General features: G+C 36.1%; 1 protein-coding gene across 2 annotated transcripts in view; it reads left to right on the top strand.

The window, feature by feature from the left end:
• NCAM2 (neural cell adhesion molecule 2) overlaps positions 1 to 17,632 on the top strand; it is a 532,557-nt gene that overhangs the window by 309,937 nt on the left and 204,988 nt on the right. For both annotated transcript variants that reach the window (XM_046003053.1, XM_046003054.1), the window contains exon 5: positions 1,448 to 1,585. In XM_046003053.1, coding sequence (XP_045859009.1) covers positions 1,448 to 1,585 — 138 coding nt within the window. The remainder of the gene's footprint in view (positions 1 to 1,447; positions 1,586 to 17,632) is intronic.

The following is a 17,632-nucleotide window of genomic DNA, read 5'->3' on the forward strand; positions in this document are numbered from 1 at the left end:
TGGGGGGTTTACTGTACTTCCTGAACTGATAATCATGTCTACAGCTTTATAATCAATATTTTCCATCTCTGGGATTCTCTGAATCTACACATTTCTCCTCTTTATTTTCTCCTTTGCTTACTGTAGGAAGCATAGTCATCCCATAGTCTGATCACTTCTCTATTTGTATTTGTAGCCCACAGTAGAATTGGTATGGCATTAAGGAATTGCGTTAAGGAATCGCTATGACAGGGGAACCTCAAACCTGAATTGAACCCCAAACTGCCTGATATCATAGCAGTTTATTTCTGAGTTATACAAAGTCCAGTTGGCAGCAAGAGTGGGGGTAAGAGTGCACCCCACACATCCATTCAGTGCTCCAGGCTGAGGGAGGCTCTAGCTTTTACTCATGTGGTTTCCATGTTTGCCCTCACCCATCAAGCCAGCAGATAGGGAAAGAGCAGTAAACACTGGAATAGGTCCAAAAAGTAACCTTTAATGGCAATAACAGTAAATATCCCAGAGATGAGCACCTTAAACTAATGGGTCCAAGGCGTCAAGGATGTGTCTCTTATTTACCAAGTATCTCAAATACTGTAAATCCAACTAGATAATGTCCAATGATGTGTTAATTAATTAAATTGAAGATACTGCTTTTGCAATGTTTTAAAATAAGACTAGAAGTCAGACCATTCTTTGCTAGACCAGAAGGGAAAAGGTCTTAACACCGCAACAAAATTGCGGTGATTAAAAACTCTGGCCAGACACTATGGAAACACTGTCAGGCTGAGATGCTGGCTAGGCTAGTCAGATTAACTTAAGCAATCAACTAATGCATGCCCTGTAACAGCTTATTTTTAATGTACATTCATGTGCATATACTCACAGCTAAAATGAAATCTTGAAATAAAATTAAGTCTAATCTGTTCATTCCTGAAGTGGATTATCTGCACTTAGAGAAAAAATTCAAATAAGTTAGAGATATGGCCACTTTATATGTCCTCTATGTGACTTGAATATTATTGTATCATTTAGCTGCCTCCTCGGGGTATGCAGAATTATTAGTTTAATTATTGTGTGAGGAAGGCTGTTCAATCAATTTTCTAACCCTTTTCCATACTCAAGTTGCTACAGAATGTCTTCATGTCTGCAATATCTAATCTCTCAACATTGTTCTTTTGTGTATCATTTCTGCATTCAGAGTACCAAGGGGAAAATAATAGCCTAACCATTTTATGTGGAAATAAAGTCTCGAATGTGTTTTAGAAAAAAACGTGTAACAAGGCAGTGTGGAATGGAAAAATTGAAGCCATGAAATTACATTTTACTTTCAAATTCGAATTTGTTTGTTGATGAAAAGTTTGATAGTGTCAGACAAGTGCCATATTTTAACTCTTGACAATTTAGAGCACACTGGACTCTGCTTTCAATTACTGATATCATTTCCTCCCCTTTGCTTACTTTCCAGATCGCTTTGCTATGCTAGCCAACAATAATCTGCAGATTCTCAACATCAATAAAAGTGATGAAGGTATATACAGATGTGAAGGAAGAGTGGAGGCTAGGGGAGAAATTGACTTCCGTGATATCATCGTTATTGTTAACGGTAAGCAGCGAATAATTTGTATCTCTTTTATTATGGCATGTTAGCAATATATTTATTGAAAGGGCAGCCAGTGAATACAGCGCTCCTGATATACCTCTTCTCTACCTGGAGGAAATCTCCTCACCTCAATAATAGCATCTGTTACATTGTGTGTAGCCTCAAGGGCAGGATCCGTGACTTATTCAACACCATCATCTTTTTTACAAAGAGTCTTGTAAGAGAATCATTGCCTTTTGCTGGCTTTGTAGTTGTTGAAAGAATGCCAAGTGAAACATAGTTAAGTATCATACTGGATTTTACTTTTAAATCGCATGAATCCCTTGTTGCTTAAATGAATCTATTTAACAATTTTGTAGGTTTTCTTAAATTTAAAGTTAATAATTGTTTCCACAAGGAGATTAATAACTAAGTTTATGGCATCATGATGACATCTCTTCTTCCAAACTAGGCTTCTCCTGCTGTATTTCCTGCCTGTGTTAACATGACATTCTGTGAGGCCAGAAGATATTTTAAGGTTATCCTAGTTGTCTCTATTTTGGTAATCTAATCTGTAAATAACATGTCACCTCATTTTTTAAAAATATATTCTACCATGATGTCCTCCTTAAGAGTAAAGCCCTTTCATTAAAAAAAAAAAAAAAAAAAAAAAAAAAAGATTTTTTTTTTTTCCCCCTTGAATTGCTACAGGTTGTCTCCTCTACTCTCAGGCTCATAATTTCTACTTTTATTTATTTATTTTTTAAAGATTTTATTTGTTCATTTGACAGAGAGAGAGATCACAAGTAGGCAGAGAGGCAGGCAGAGAGAGAAGCGGAAGCAGGCTCCCTGCTGAGCAGAGAGCCCGATGCAGGTCTCGATGCCAGGACCATGAGATCATGACCTGAGCCAAAGGCAGAGGCTTAACTCACTGAGCCACCCAGGTGCCCCATAATTTCTACTTCTTCTCCATTCAACCTTTCAACACTTAAAATTGTCAGTGCTTCCCATTACCTTAAAGACAAAGTCAAAACTGCCTTTTTTGGCATAAGACACCGTTTATGATCACCAGCTCTCCTTCCTTAACATTCAGCCATGAGCAGCCTATGTTTCAGACATATGGAAATACTGGTAGTGACATGACACAAATGTACTTTTAGTTTTTTCTTCTGCTTTAAAATAACAAGTTAGGGGGTGCCTGGATGGCTCAGTGGGTTAAAACCTCTGCTTTCAGCTCAGGTCATGATCCCAGGGTCCTGGGATCGAGCCCCACATTGGGTTCTCTGCTCAGCGGGAAGCCTGCTTCCTCCTCTCTCTCGCTGCCTGCCTCTGTGACTACTTGTCATCTCTGTCTGTCAAAAAAAAAAAACAAAACCTTAAAAAATAATAAAATAAAATAACAAGTTGGGGTGCCTATGTGGCTCAGTCGGTTAAGCATCCAACTCTTGAGTTTAGCTCGGGTCATGATCTCAGGGTTGTGAGATCGAGCCCTTATCAGGCTCCATGTTTGGTGTGGAACCTGCTTAAGATTCTCTCTGTCCCTCTCCCGCTGCCCCTACCCCTCTAAAAATAAAGTAAAATAAAATAAGAAATTAATGATGACTATAATGACAGGATTCTATAAGCAGAATGTCATTTGTTCTTTTTAGAATAAGCAAAATATAAAACTGAGGAGTTAGCCACATGTTTCCTGTAAGTTTGGGGAAGGATGGAGAAATAAATTTGTGTCTTCTTCTGATTCCTATCTCCATCCTGCCATGAGCTATCTCTCCATTTTCTTGAAGACTGGAGAACACTAGGAATCTCATACAGATCTGAAAGAGTTCTTTGGCTGAGTAATATTCCATTGTGTACATGTACCACATCTTCTTTATCCACTGATTTGTTGATGCTGGGCTCTTTCTATAGTTTGGCTATTGTGGACATTGCTGTTATAAACATTGGGGTGCAGGTGCCCCTTTGGATCATAATGTTTGTATCCTTTGGGTAAATACCTAGTAGTGCAGTCATTGGGCTATAGGGTAGCTCTATTTTTTAACTTCTTGAGGAGCCTCCATACTGTTTTCCAGAGTGGCTGCACCGCCTTGCATTCCCACCAACAGTGTAGGAGAGTTCCCCTTATTCCACATCTTCGCCAACATTTGTTGTTTCCTGACTTGTTTACTTTAGCCAGATTCTTACCATTTGCAACAACGTGGATGGAACTGGAGGGTATTATGCTGAGTGAAATAAGTAAATCAGAGAAAAACAATTACCATACAGCTTCACTCATATGTGGGATTTAAGAAACAAAACAGAGGATCATAGGGGAAGAGAGAGAAAAATAAAACAAGATGAAATTAAACAGGGAGACAAACCATAAGAGACTCTTAAACTTAGGAAACAAACTGAAGGTTGCTGAAGAGGCAGGGGAGGGGGATGAGGGGATGAGGTAACTGGGTGATGGGCACTAAGGAGGGCATGTGATGTGGTGTGCACTGGGTATTATATGCAATTGATAACTGAATACTACATCTGAAATTAATGATATACACTATGATAATTACTTGGATTTTTTAAAAAATAGCAAAAAATAAATAAAAACAAAAGTTCATCAGTCTTTCACTACCTGCAGCAAAGGTAGTTTGACCACAAAGTTCATGCTGAAAGAGGAAAAGAATATGTAAACTCTGTTATCATTTTATTTCCTTCTCAAAGTTTATAATTGATTGAGATTTGTGGATAATATAATGGAATAGACCAGATGGTATGACATAGAAATTAGGCAGTCTGGTAGAAATTACACATGCTAATGGAGGAGACCAAAGGGCCAGGGCTTCAGAGGAGAAGATTTATTTTTTAGAAGTAAAGAGTCTGGTATTTATTATGAGTACCATAGTCCAGACATTTTGACCTTCAACACAGGGGGCAGATTTCAGTGCATGAAGAATAGGTCTAAAATGGAGGTGCATATCTATATATGTATTTCCATGTATTTCTATTACCAATAAGCATCTCTAAGCTATTTCTTTCTATTATATACAGTAAACAAAGATAACTTACACTATTGAGTTTAACTATTGACAACTCTCTACTGTACTTTATTTCCAAAATAGTTTATGTTGGCATATAAAAATGCATTTTGTCACAGACAAGTCGTTGTGCCGAGTATGCTTTCATGAAAATGGGAATTATAATATTAGCTCTTACATGTCAAGTTTGGGAGGCAATATATAAATATTTACTGTTTTATGTTATATATATGTATATATGAATGTCAAATTATGCACATATTTTTACACTAAAACAGTAACTCAAGTCTGATATTAAAAAGGAAGTATTGGGGCACCCGGGTGGGTCCGTTGGTTAAGCATCCACCTTGGGCTCAGGTCATGATCCCAGGGTCCTGAGAAAGAGCCCCACATCAGGCTCCTTGCTCAGTGGGGAGCCTGCTTCTCTCTCTGCCTGCTATTTCCCTGCTTGTGCTCTCTCTCTCTTTCTCTTTAAATAAAATATTTTTTTTAAAAAAGGAAATGTTATTTAACAGACATAACAGGTTCTCCCTTTATTAACTACTTTGCTGTTGTAACTTCTACCTTAATATATTTAATAAGTGTTCTAATCTGTTTCCATACTAGTTTATCAGTGAATGTTTATACATGATTATATGTGTTTTGAAGGAGGCTTTATTTGGGTATGAGTGTGTTCAGTTAACAAAGTTTGAGTCTTCAAGTCCATCATGGTATACACTCAAACTGGGATATTCAGTTCTGCATGTCTGTTCCTATTATGTCAGAGTTCACAAGTAGATAACTTGGGATTGTGTTCTTTTGTGCCACTCAGATCAATCACAAAGGTGGTTTTCTGTTCTGTCTGCATCATGCTGAGCCTCCCAAAGGCAAATCATTCTCCTTCCACATCCCAATTTCCTCTAACAGAATCAACTACAGATACTAATCTGCCCTTTACTCGAACACTGCTTTATCTCCACTTCTTCTAATTAGTCACATTTTCTCTTTATGGTCACCAACTCTCAAACCTTAGAATTCCTGGCACCACTTTTCTTCAAAATAACAGTGTTCACAAAAATCAACCATTGATTTATTCCCCTTCAGGAGGATGCAGTTGGACCCTGTCAAGGGAATGCATTGACTGAGGCCACCAGTTCGTCTGTGCTTTGCTCTCACATTCTGCTTTTACCTCAGCCAGAAAAAAATCATTCTCTTCCAGTCTTATTGACTCTTGTGTTGCTTACTGGCGACTGGCTTCTTTTAAATTCTGAACTCTCCTTAAAAGTATCCCCCTATTAGTTCACTCCTGTAAAACCTCTTGAGGACATTTCAATGAAAAGTTCAAGCGTCCAAAAAATAATAATAAAATAAAAGCAGTAGCTTTATCCACATTATCTTTTCTTTCTTCAGTTACAAATTTGACTGGTTCTATGAGCTTTTCTTCAACTTATGTTGAAAACCCTTTCTCTTAATTGATACTGATTTTTATCCTAACTGATTTGGATTTTATCTTGGACCTTCTTTACTTGTCTTCTTCCTCTTCAAGTACGCTGGAATCCTGAAAGAAGGCTCCAGGCAACTATTTATGGACATTTCATTTCCCCCTTATAAAATCTTGTGTCTGGAAGAAGCTCTGCTCTTTCTTTAATTTGTTGCTCTTTGAAAACTTCTCCCTCATGTTTCCTTTCTTCCAGTTCATACACTTCCGTTGCAATAATTAGTTGAAAGAGATTTTTCGTAGGTTCCTCTGTGGTACCAATAATCCTAAATATTAGGAATTTTTTTTTCTCTCTCTCTATGATTTTTCTTACTATATTTCTCAATGCCTGTGTATAGTTTTTCACAAATACCTATCTCTCCTCCCTTAAATAGGTTATATGTTACTGCCCATTGGCCTGTGGATTATGGCGCTTCCAGTGGAAGAGTTATGCATCCCACCCAATTGATGACATGACTTCTTCTGGCCAGTGGCTTGTAAGCAAACACAGTAGACACTATGACTGAGCTCAGGTTGCTAGGAGAATCACATGTTTCTTATTATGTTCTTTCCTTCTGACATGAAGCTAGCATGCCACAAGGAGAGAATTCTCTTTCACCTTGGACCCCATGATGAAGAGAGGTGAAGCAGAGTCCCAGCTCATCTGCAAGTGCAGACACATTACATAAATAAGAAATAAAGTACTTTATTTTAAGCCTGAAATGTAAGGGTCATTGTTATCACAGAAAAGCAGACAAATGCAATGCCAGTGGCTTTTTTTTCCTATTTAAAATAAGCAAATTAAATACTGTCTGACCTAGGGGTACTTCTGAAATTACTTCCCTAATATGGCACAGACATCTTATAATCCTACTTTCCCCTGATAATGATCATTTCTTATGATTTTTCTATCACCTTATCTCAACATACTAGAATTCCAACTTTTGACTGCAGTTTCAAATATTAATAACATAAAATAACCTAAAATAATCAACTTTGCTAAAGTCCTTTATTGTTTATGGGGAAGCTGAATACAAAACATATACTAAAGGAAATTTTTATAGATATTAATAGAGTATTTTATAATAAAAAGGGGTACCTATTGTAGCTGAAGCGGAGACTTGGTATTTGGGATACATCTATTGATGAAAAGGTGTTACCTTGTGGAAGAGAGAGAGAGACAGAAGAGAAAATAAAGCAGCATCTGCAAAAGCAAAAGAGGTATGATGTGAAAAAACATCCAACAGGGGCGCCTGGGTACCTCAGTGGGTTAAAGCCTCTGCCTTTTGCTCAGGTCATGATCCCAGAGTCCTGGGATCGAGCCCCGCACCAGGCTCTCTGCTTGGCAGGGAGCCTGCTTCCTCCTCTCTCTCTCTCTGCCTGTCTCTCTCCCTACTTGTGATCTCTGTCTGTCAAATAAATAAATAAAATCTTTAAAAAAAAACAAAAACAAAAAAAAAATCCAATAACTTAACTGTTACTGGAATGTGATATTTGGGGAACGGAGTAATGGTAGGGTTAGATACAGCTGGAAAGTAGGTAGCCAGGTCATGGAGGACTATGGACTCTCTTCTATGAGGCTAAGATGAGTTGACATAGAAGAGCAGGGAAACTAGAGAACAAGGAAGTTGACAGAAGGTTGGAGGTAGGGAGAGAAAGTGAGTTAGTTCAAGTGAGAGATAATTAGGGTCTGGGCTAAAAAATGAAGAAATAAAGGAGAAGACAGATAATCAGGTGACATTTGAAGCAAAGCCTTTCTGTTACACATGTGGCCCAGAGGCTAGAGCGATCAAAGTTCATCTGAAGACTTTTACTGTAGGTTCTAGGTTTCCAGTACAACAAATTGCAAACAAAAGTGACCACCAAAGTATGAACTGAAATATATCTGCTGAATTTGACTATTATGAGATTATAAGAGACGTTAGGGTCAATGATATCATTTGAGTAGTCTGGAAAAAATTCATGCTGCAATGTCTTGAAGAATGTACATTGTACATTGATTCGAAGAATGAAGGTGGCAAAGGCACAGCATTTGTTACCTCAGCTAACTGGAATCAGATGTTAAATGGGAAACATCACAAGGTTGAATTAAAGACTAGAGGAAGTGGGTGGGGTTCTGGGACAGTTAAAAGGAAGATATTCCTTGCACATAAGGACAATATCTTTCATGTTGAGCCTGGAGGAAGTGAGTGAAAAATGAGCTAGGATGTGGTTAAATTCATTCAAGAATAGGTCTGGTTGATAATTTGAGAGAAACCTTGCCACATGACTTCCATATTCTATTTTCAATCATCTGGCAAACATTGATGTGTTCTGGATAGTTCTCAAATATTTCTCCATGGTTTTATGTGTTTATGTCTTCTCTTTATTGGATTTTCAAGTAAGCTTTGTCACATACCTTAATTTTTTTCACGAATCTTCCAGGGGCTGCTGTCCTTTTATTATTATACCTTATCATATTATTACATATTTGATAAATTGGCTGGCTATCTTCTCTATAAATTCCTGAACTCTTTCCTACTAGATTATTATATTATACACCCATCCACATGTACATATTATTGTGTGATATCCAAAATCTTGGATACGTTTCTTTAAAGGAGAATTAAAAATAATTTCCCTTTTTAACCCATGCTCATTCTCCATCAGGTTCCTAGCCCTTAGATAAGTAGAATGCTCTCTAAAACTACTCAGAAAATGTCCATACAAATGACAGATCTGGAAATAACTTTTAAATTTAAAGTATAGTCAATAGAGAGTTATTTTTATAAAATGCTCTTTTAAAGTATAATGATTCATTATTTTTCGAATCTTTTGTAAATTTTTGGAGAGCAATCCACTAATTGCCAATTCAAACTTGGGATAATGGAGGCAGGAACAATTGAGAATGGATGAAAAACACCTAGTAGTATAATTTTAAAGCAATTGTGCCTTTAGTCTTCCTTTGAACATTAAAATCAACAATAAATGACAATGGCCAGAGATATTTGTGCAAGTGCATGTCAGAATAGAGAATGTACTTTGTTAATGCAGTGGCCCTCAGGCAGTGATTTTTGTATTCTTACCCATTTTCTAGCCATTTCTTAAAATTAAGAAAATTGGAAAAAGTACTTTCCTGTTTTAAAAATGAAACGTCAGAATTTTCCTCTTTAAATTTTATGCAATGTTATATAACATTGCATAAAAATATAGATATATAGAAATATATAGATATATAGAAATATATATAGAAATATAAAAGACTGTGAACTAGCCTTTTGTGTATCAATAATACAACTGAATTAACCATTCAGAGCAATAGTTTAAGTCCATTTAATTACTGTAAATTATGATGGAATTCTTAATTTATAGCAATAGTATATTATATATAATTTACCAAAGAGTCAGTAAATAAACACTTGTAGAAACCAGAATATTTTCTGATATTATTAAATGTTTTTACCCCTAATGATCCCATTAGGTTTCAAAGATTAGAAGTCTGAGAATATAAGGAAGAATTTATTTTCTTTTTATTCGTATCCAACGTTATTTTAGAAATTTCCATAATAAAGAAAATGTGATGGAGGCACCTGGGTGGCTCAGTGGGTTAAGGCCTCTGCCTTCAGCTTGGGTCCTGATCCCAGGGTCCTGGGATCGAGCCCCCCGTCGGGCTCTCTGCTCAGCGGGAAGCCTGCTTCCCTCTCTCTCTCTCTGCCTGCCTCTCTGTCTGCTTGTGATCTCTCTCTGTCAAGTAAATAAATAAAATCTTTAAGAAAAAAAAAAAAAAGAAAATGTGATGGATTATGTTAGTAGAGAGTCCTGTTCCCCAGCCTCATTTCTTGAGTTGGGCCAAGAAAGAATGCCGAGCCAAACTCTTAAGCAAGCAAGCATCAAACTGAAAGTGCTCTTAAGATTGGGGAGTGGGCAGATTGTCAAGGTTGTCTTTTCTTTTTATGTTTACAAAGTTCTGAGTCCTTGCTAAGGTGGTCTCTGACTGAGGTTGCTTTCAATCATCTAACAAACTCCTCCTACTTGTCAGGAGGGGGAGTTTTTGGCTCCCTAGGGTCTTTGTCAGAACTCTTACGCAGGCTTCCCCTGCAGTGAGGGAGGTCAAAACCACAATGTAAATGTATTATAATGAAGTTATAGGTTACTATAGGACAGGAGTTATAAGGAAGAATGTATGCTAATCCACTGGGGTCTTTTCTTGCTGTTTGGAACTTGGTTCCTGTTGGGTTCATGGTCAAAGGAACGAGACTGATACAAAGCGAAGGTCAAGCAAAGCTTTATTTCGCACCAAGCATAGAGAATCAAACTGACCCACCAGGGCCATCTCTTGCAAAGAGGCGACCTCTCTCTGCTTACAGACTAGCTTTTAAGGGCAAAGGCAATGTGGTTGGGCCTGGCCACACACAGGTGGCCAATGAAATCGTAACACACAGAGAAAGCTGCACAGTCATACTAGGTCACACATAAGTGACCAATTGAATTATAATTTACCCTACTAGATATTTGAACTAGCCTATCACCTTGGTCAGAATTGGCACCCAAAAGGCAGGACCCACACTACTTGGTAGCTAGGGAGACAGTATGTGCCCCAACCAATTGGATGTCTCCACCTGGCCTGTCCCACCCTTGTATTTGGGCTTTGTTACCTGAGACTGGTTTCCCAGGCTTGCTTTTAAGTAAGTCCCCTGGAGGAGGGGGCAGGGTCAGTTTAAGTTTTACTGCATAAACAACAAAATGACTGTTTAATCCAAGATGGAATCCCTCTGGCTAAATAGGCCCTTACAGTTCCTACCCATTTTTATCATTTCCAAAGCACCTATTCCCTGCTCATATCCAGCTAAGTGCATACTCCGTTAGATAGATAGATGATAGATAGATAGATAGATAGATAGATAGATAGATAGATAGATAATAGATAGACAGATGGATTGCCTACAAATACCTAAGGACATTTTTCTTTGTCTTTCCTCTCAAATAATTAGTGTGAATAGTTAATATAGTTTCTTCCTTTTCTTCAATCTGTATTTTTTTTTCTCAGAATTTTCTAAGTATACTTAAAGGGCATAATATTGTATTTGCAAGGTTATAGAGAAGCATACACTTATTTTACAACCTATTCCTTTCTATCTCTGATTATAAGAGAAGGCAGAATTATCCCACTGTCTGAATCAGATCCCAGCTCTGAACTCAACCATCCGCTGGATGGCAGTCTCCTGGTTAGGTAGAGATTGGTCTTTGTAAACATTTTTCTCTAACACTTGGTTAATAAGTGCAGAAGTGAACACTACCATTTGTGAAAGCAAGAATGAAAATTTCAAGAAATTTATAGAAGACACAAGATACTGCAATGATGAAAATATTTTACATTTCATGGAACCAATCAGTAAAGTAAAAGACACCATCAACATAGTATCTGGCATTGTGCAGATGAATGACATTAAGGACAATTAGTGTCTAGATTTCATTCATGACATTCATGAGTTCTGTTCTTCAAACTGGGTTGCACTAAGGGATGACTGAGGAAGCAGTGTCTCTATTTAATTCATATTGCAAGTTAGTTATGAACAGTATCTCTTGCTTTCACTTTTTTTTGTTGTTGTTGTTGTTGTTTTTGTTTTTGGCATCATGTCCAGTGGTTTTCAATAAAAGGTGGCCAGAGCATGTGTCTTTTTAACAGTGGGAATAGTTAAGAAACAGAAAGAATTCCATTTAGGTTAGACATGAATTAAGTAAACACCCAGTTACAAGTAAAACTAGTTCCCTGTACTGAACACATTTTGAAACACAGTATGGTTTGCCCCTTTATGAAGGTATACTTAGTTTTACTAGGATAAATGAGTGTGCAATCCCTGTGTCAAATGAGACTTCTGTCACAACAACAACAACACACACACAAACACACCTGATTTCTATTTCCCCTATAAGACGTAGTTCAAGTATCATTTCTAGCAAACTTTTCCAATTTTACCTGCCTTATTATCTGACTTCCTCACCTTGAGATCTCATACCATTAGAAAATTTTATCTCTGTAAAATTTGAAAGGACTCACCAAATTCCATACAGTATGCTCACATGAAGGTCTTATTTTAAGGCAAAGAGGAATATGCAGCAACAGGAAAAGAATGCAGGGAAACATCAAGCAGGCCTCCAGGACACAGTTCCCCTGTGGGAGATCCTCCAGGGCCCTATTGCACACAAAGATGCTCTTGGTCTTGAACCACCACTATCTGAGTGAGGAATCTCTGAGAAGCTCTTAGCTCTTAGTGGGGGTCCTTTTTTTTTTTTTTTTTTTTTTACCAATTGGTTAGTCCAGGTACAAACTATTAGTGCAGAAATGTTTGGGGATTCCTAGGGGTGTTTCTGGTTCATCATAAATTCCAAAGCCTTTATCTTTGTCCAAAGTCAAATAACAGACATCCAAGCATCCCCAAAGGTATTTTAGAACTTTTTCTGCAGAGCTATTAACCAACTCCATCACTACAACCTCTCTCTCAGTGTACATTTCACACTGATTTGAAATTATCTGTTGATGTGTGAAATTTTTTCAGACTAGACCGTCAATGCTTCAAGAACAAAGGTAATATTTTATAGCATCAAGAAATACCTTAGAGTTTTGGATACAGAAAGCAGTCAACTTTTAGAATAATGTCTTCAGCTTTTCATTATTTTAGACTAAGTAACATTACTCCAATCACAGAAGATATTTTAATTCAATAATTATCATGGCTTACCTTTTTTTCTCTTTAAAGAATAATCCAAAATAATCCAAATTATTCTAGTATTATCTTGAGGACATTATACTACCCATTATACGACCAATCTACTAATCCAATTTCAGTTACCTTGCGTGTACTTTAACGGTCTTATTGAGTTATATATAAAACATAATAAAATGTATTTAAAATGTTGTGTGTATATATATATATATATATATATATATATATATATATATGAATGCCAAGTATATAATATGAACCAATCACCACAATCAAGATAATAAATTTAAGTGAATATACCTATTACCCACAAAAGTTCCAAGAATTTATGTAAAAGTAATCTTGTGGGGGCACTGGGTAGCTAAGTTGGTTAAGTATCCGACCCTTAATTTCGGCTCAGGTCTTGATCAAGACCTGAGCAAGACCTGAGATTAAGCCCCTCACCAGGCTCTCCACTGGGCATGAAGCCTGCTTAAGATTCTCTCTCCCTTACTCTCTACCCCCTTGCCCAGCTCCCTCTCTCTCTTCTTTAAAAGTAAAATAAAAATAAAAAATAAAAGTAGTCATCCAGGATATACTCTTCTAAGTGACTTCTTTCAATCAGCAAAATTATTTGGAGATTCACCCATGTTGTTTCTTGCAAATAATACTTCATTCCTTTGTATTGCTTAGTAACATTCATTTTAGGAATATTTCATGATTTGCTTATCTATTCACATAAATGACTATTTGGGATCTTTCAAGTTTTTGGCTTACAAATAAAACTGCTATAAAACATTTGTATATATGAGTCTTTGCGTGGGTATATTCTTTTATTTCTCTTGGGCTAATACCTACAAGAGGTATGACTAGGTCATATGCTATGTATATGTTTAATCTTCTTTTAAAACATCCACCAAATCATTTTCCAAAGTGGTTGGGCTATTTTATATTCCCCAAAGCAGTGTATTGGCCTTTCAGTTGCTCCACATTCTTAGCAAAATTTCTTATGGTCAGACCTTTTAGGATTAGACATTTTATTAAGTGTTTAGTAGTTTCACATTTGAAGATTTAGTTTGCATTCCTCTAAGAACTAAGGAAGTCAAGTATCTTTTCATATGCTTTTTTACCTTGTGTCAGTTTTCTTTTAAAATCTTTAATCAGCTTGCTTTACTGGATTATTTTCTTCTTAAGGAGATTTCAATTGCATTGACCCTAATCTTTCAGGGGAAATATTCACTCTTTCAGTGTCAAGTATATGGTTAGCTGTTGGCTTTTCAGAGATGCTCTTTATCAGGTTAAAAAGTGACCTTTTCCTAGATTGGTAAGAAATTTCATCAATAATGATTTCTGGGTTTTTCCAAAGAGTTCTTTTCTGAATCTGAGAAAATAACATAGTTTGGATTTTTTAAATTGATTAATTTGGTGAAATACTTTTTTTTATATTTTATTTATTTATTTGACAGAGAAAGATAGAGAGATCACAAGTAAGCAGAGAGGCAGGCAGAGAGAGAGGAGGAAGCAGGCTCCCCGCCAAGCAGAGAGCCCAATGCGGGGCTCGATCCCAGGACCCTGAGATCATGACCCGAGCCGAAGACAGAGGCTTAACCCACTGAGCCACCCAGGCGCCCTGTGAAATACATTTTTTGATTCTAGAATGTTAACTAGCCTTCTATTTCCATGTGGCCATAATGTGCTATTTTTTTTTATATAACATTGGTTTTAATTTCCAAAACCTTTGTTAAGAATTTTTGCATCTGTGTTCTTAGGAGATATTATTCTGCAGTTTTGTTCCTTTCCTTTCCTTCTTCTTTTTTCCTCCCAGGTTTTTTTCTCTTGTTATGCCTTACTCTGATTTTGGTACCAGAATATTATTGGCCTCATTGAATAAATTGGAAAGAACTTTCTTTACATTGTGAAAGTTTGTGCTAGGTTTAGTTTTCTTTATTAAATATTTAATAAAATTCATCATTGAACCCATCTGACTCTAGAGTTTACATAGTGGGAAGATTTTCCACTGCTATTTCAGTCTTAATAGATAAATGTTATCCACTTTAAGTTATTTATTTTTTCTTAATTGAAATTTGGTGGTTTATACCTTTCAAAGAATTTGACCATGTCATCTAAGTCACTGAGTTTATTGGCATAAAACGGTTCACAGTATCCTCTATTATCCTGCTAATATCTTTAGAGTCTGTAGCCATCTTGACTTTTCAATTCCAGTATTGGCAACTTGTATTCATTTTCTATCTTCTCTTCTTTATTTTTTCTGTCTCTGTCTTTTGTTCTCTCGCTTTTTTCCTTTGTCCCTCACTTCTTCTCTCTTCTGATCAGTGTGGCTAGTATTTTACTAATTTTATTGGTCTCTTAAACTGATTCAGTTTAGTTTTCAATTTGTTTTCCTTTTTTCTATTTTTCAATTTCCAATCTGATCTCTATTTTTTCTTGCTTATTTTGACTTTAATTTGCTCTTTTTCTCTATTTTCTTTAAGTAAAATCTGAAGACACTAATTTGAAATCTGTCTTCTTTTCTAATGCTTATACTGAATGCTTGAGAATGCCCTATTTGTACTGTTTCAACTCTATTACACAAATTTTAGTATGTTGTATATATTTGCCATTCAATTCAAAATGCTCTGCAATTTCCTTTCTGATTTCTTATTTGTCCTATGGGTTAATTTAGAATTGTGTTATTTTGTTTTCAAATATATGGGGATTTTCCAAATATTGTTCCATCATAGTTTCTAGTTTGGTTCTAATGTAGTTAAAGAAACTACTTTCTATGATTTAGATCTTTTCAAATGTATTTCCTGTGCAGTAAAAAAGAATGTGTGATCTGCTGGTTTGATTAAAGTTTTGTTTTTTGTTTTTTTTTTTTGTTGTTTTTTGTTTTTTAAATTTTTCCCTTTTTATTTATTTATTTATTTTTTCAGCGTAACAGTATTCATTCTTTTTGCACAACACCCAGTGCTCCATGCAAAACGTGCCCTCCCCATCACCCACCACCTGTTCCCCCAACCTCCCACCCCTGACCCTTCAAAACCCTCAGGTTGTTTTTCAGAGTCCATAGTCTCTTATGGTTCGCCTCCCCTCCCCAATGTCCATAGCCCGCTCCCCCTCTCCCAATCCCACCTCCCCCCAGCAACCCCCAGTTTGTTTTGTGAGATTAAGAGTCATTTATGGTTTGTCTCCCTCCCAATCCCATCTTGTTTCATTTATTCTTCTCCTATCCCCCTACCCCCCCATGTTGCTTCTCCATGTCCTCATATCAGGGAGATCATATGATAGTTGTCTTTCTCCGATTGTGATTAAAGTTTTAATAATAAGTAGTCAAGTTAGGGTCAATTGATAGTGTTGAACAAGTCTTCTTTATCCTTCTTAACTTCTTGTCTGCTTGCTCTATTAATTATTGGAAAAGGGCTGTTTAATTGCTAAAATAATTATAGATTTATCTATTTCTCCTTGCAGTTCTATTAGTTTCTGCTTCATGTGATTTGCATCTCTGTTATTATATGCATAAAAGTTTAGAGTTATGTCCTTGCAGTTCTATTAGTTTCTGCTTCATGTGATTTGAATCTCTGTTATTATATGCATAAAAGTTTAGAGTTATGTCCTCTTGATGAATTGACATCTTGATCATTAGGACATTAATCAGTATATAGTTAGTTTAGTAGTCTTTTTTTTTTTTTTAATTCTCAGTTCTGACAGTCCTTGGCTTTGTATCAGAGAGTTTGCATAATTTATATTAAATGATTTAGTTGCTATTTGCTTTCTCTTTATCTTATGTTCTTTGTTCATTTCTTTTATTTATGATTCCTTTTGATTTTTGGAGTATTTTGTATCATTCAATTAATTTTCTATCTTGGCTCCTTATCTATAAAATCATTGTCATGTTATCTGAGTGGTTGATTTTCACAATCCTTCATCCAGCGATGTTATGTTATTCCCACATTGAATAACAGTATTCCCTTTCAGCTTTTCTGTAATTGTCATCATGTGTTTTACGTCTATAGAAATTATAAGAAACTGTACCCAAGTAATTCATCTGGATTCCTGAAAAAGACCTAAAATAAATACTAAAATATTCAGCACAGTAAAGGAGTAAAATCCACAAATTCTGGCATCTAATTTAAAAGTAGTAGTAGGACACACTCACCATGTAATTTTTTTAAGTTTGCATGTTTAATTTATATTAACATACAGTACAATTTAGTTTTTTTTTAATTTTCACTGATTAGTTTGATGAATTTTAATGTATGCATAGATTCATGTAACCACCACCACCACCACAATCAGTAAACAGACTTATTCCACCATCCTCCAACACTTTTGTTTTTCCTTTTGAAGTTACATCTTCCTGCAACCTCTAAGCCTCACACAACCACTACTTCCTTTCCTTCACTATAATTTTGTCTTTTCAAGAATGTCATATAAATGGAATCATCTAAAATCTAACATTATCTAGGGTAAATACCTAGGAGTTGAGTTGCAGGGACATGAGGCAAGTGTGTGTTTTTAATTTCATGAGAAACTGCCGAATCATTTTCCACAATGGCTGTATAATTTTGAATCCTTTCTAATTATGTATAGGAAGTCATGTTGCTTCTCATTCTTACCACTGCTTGATCTTGCCAGTTTTTTAAATTTTTTTGTTTGTTTTTAAAGCTACACATCAAAATAGGTGGGTAGTGAAATCTCTGTAGTTTTAATGTGCATTTCTGCAGTGTGTTGCCATGGCCAGTGATAGTGCACACCTTTTCATGTGCTTGTTTCTCACTCCTGTATCCCTATGTCCTCTTCAGTGAAACGTCTCTTTCCAGTGTCTGGACTGGATTTTTTTTATTGGATTATTTTTTTTTTTATTGGATTGGATTGGATTATTGGATGATTTTTTTTTTCCATTACAGTGTTAGGTTTCCTT

Source organism: Meles meles, chromosome 4 (assembly GCF_922984935.1).
Source record: "Meles meles chromosome 4, mMelMel3.1 paternal haplotype, whole genome shotgun sequence".
Classification (NCBI taxonomy): Eukaryota; Metazoa; Chordata; class Mammalia; order Carnivora; family Mustelidae; genus Meles; species Meles meles.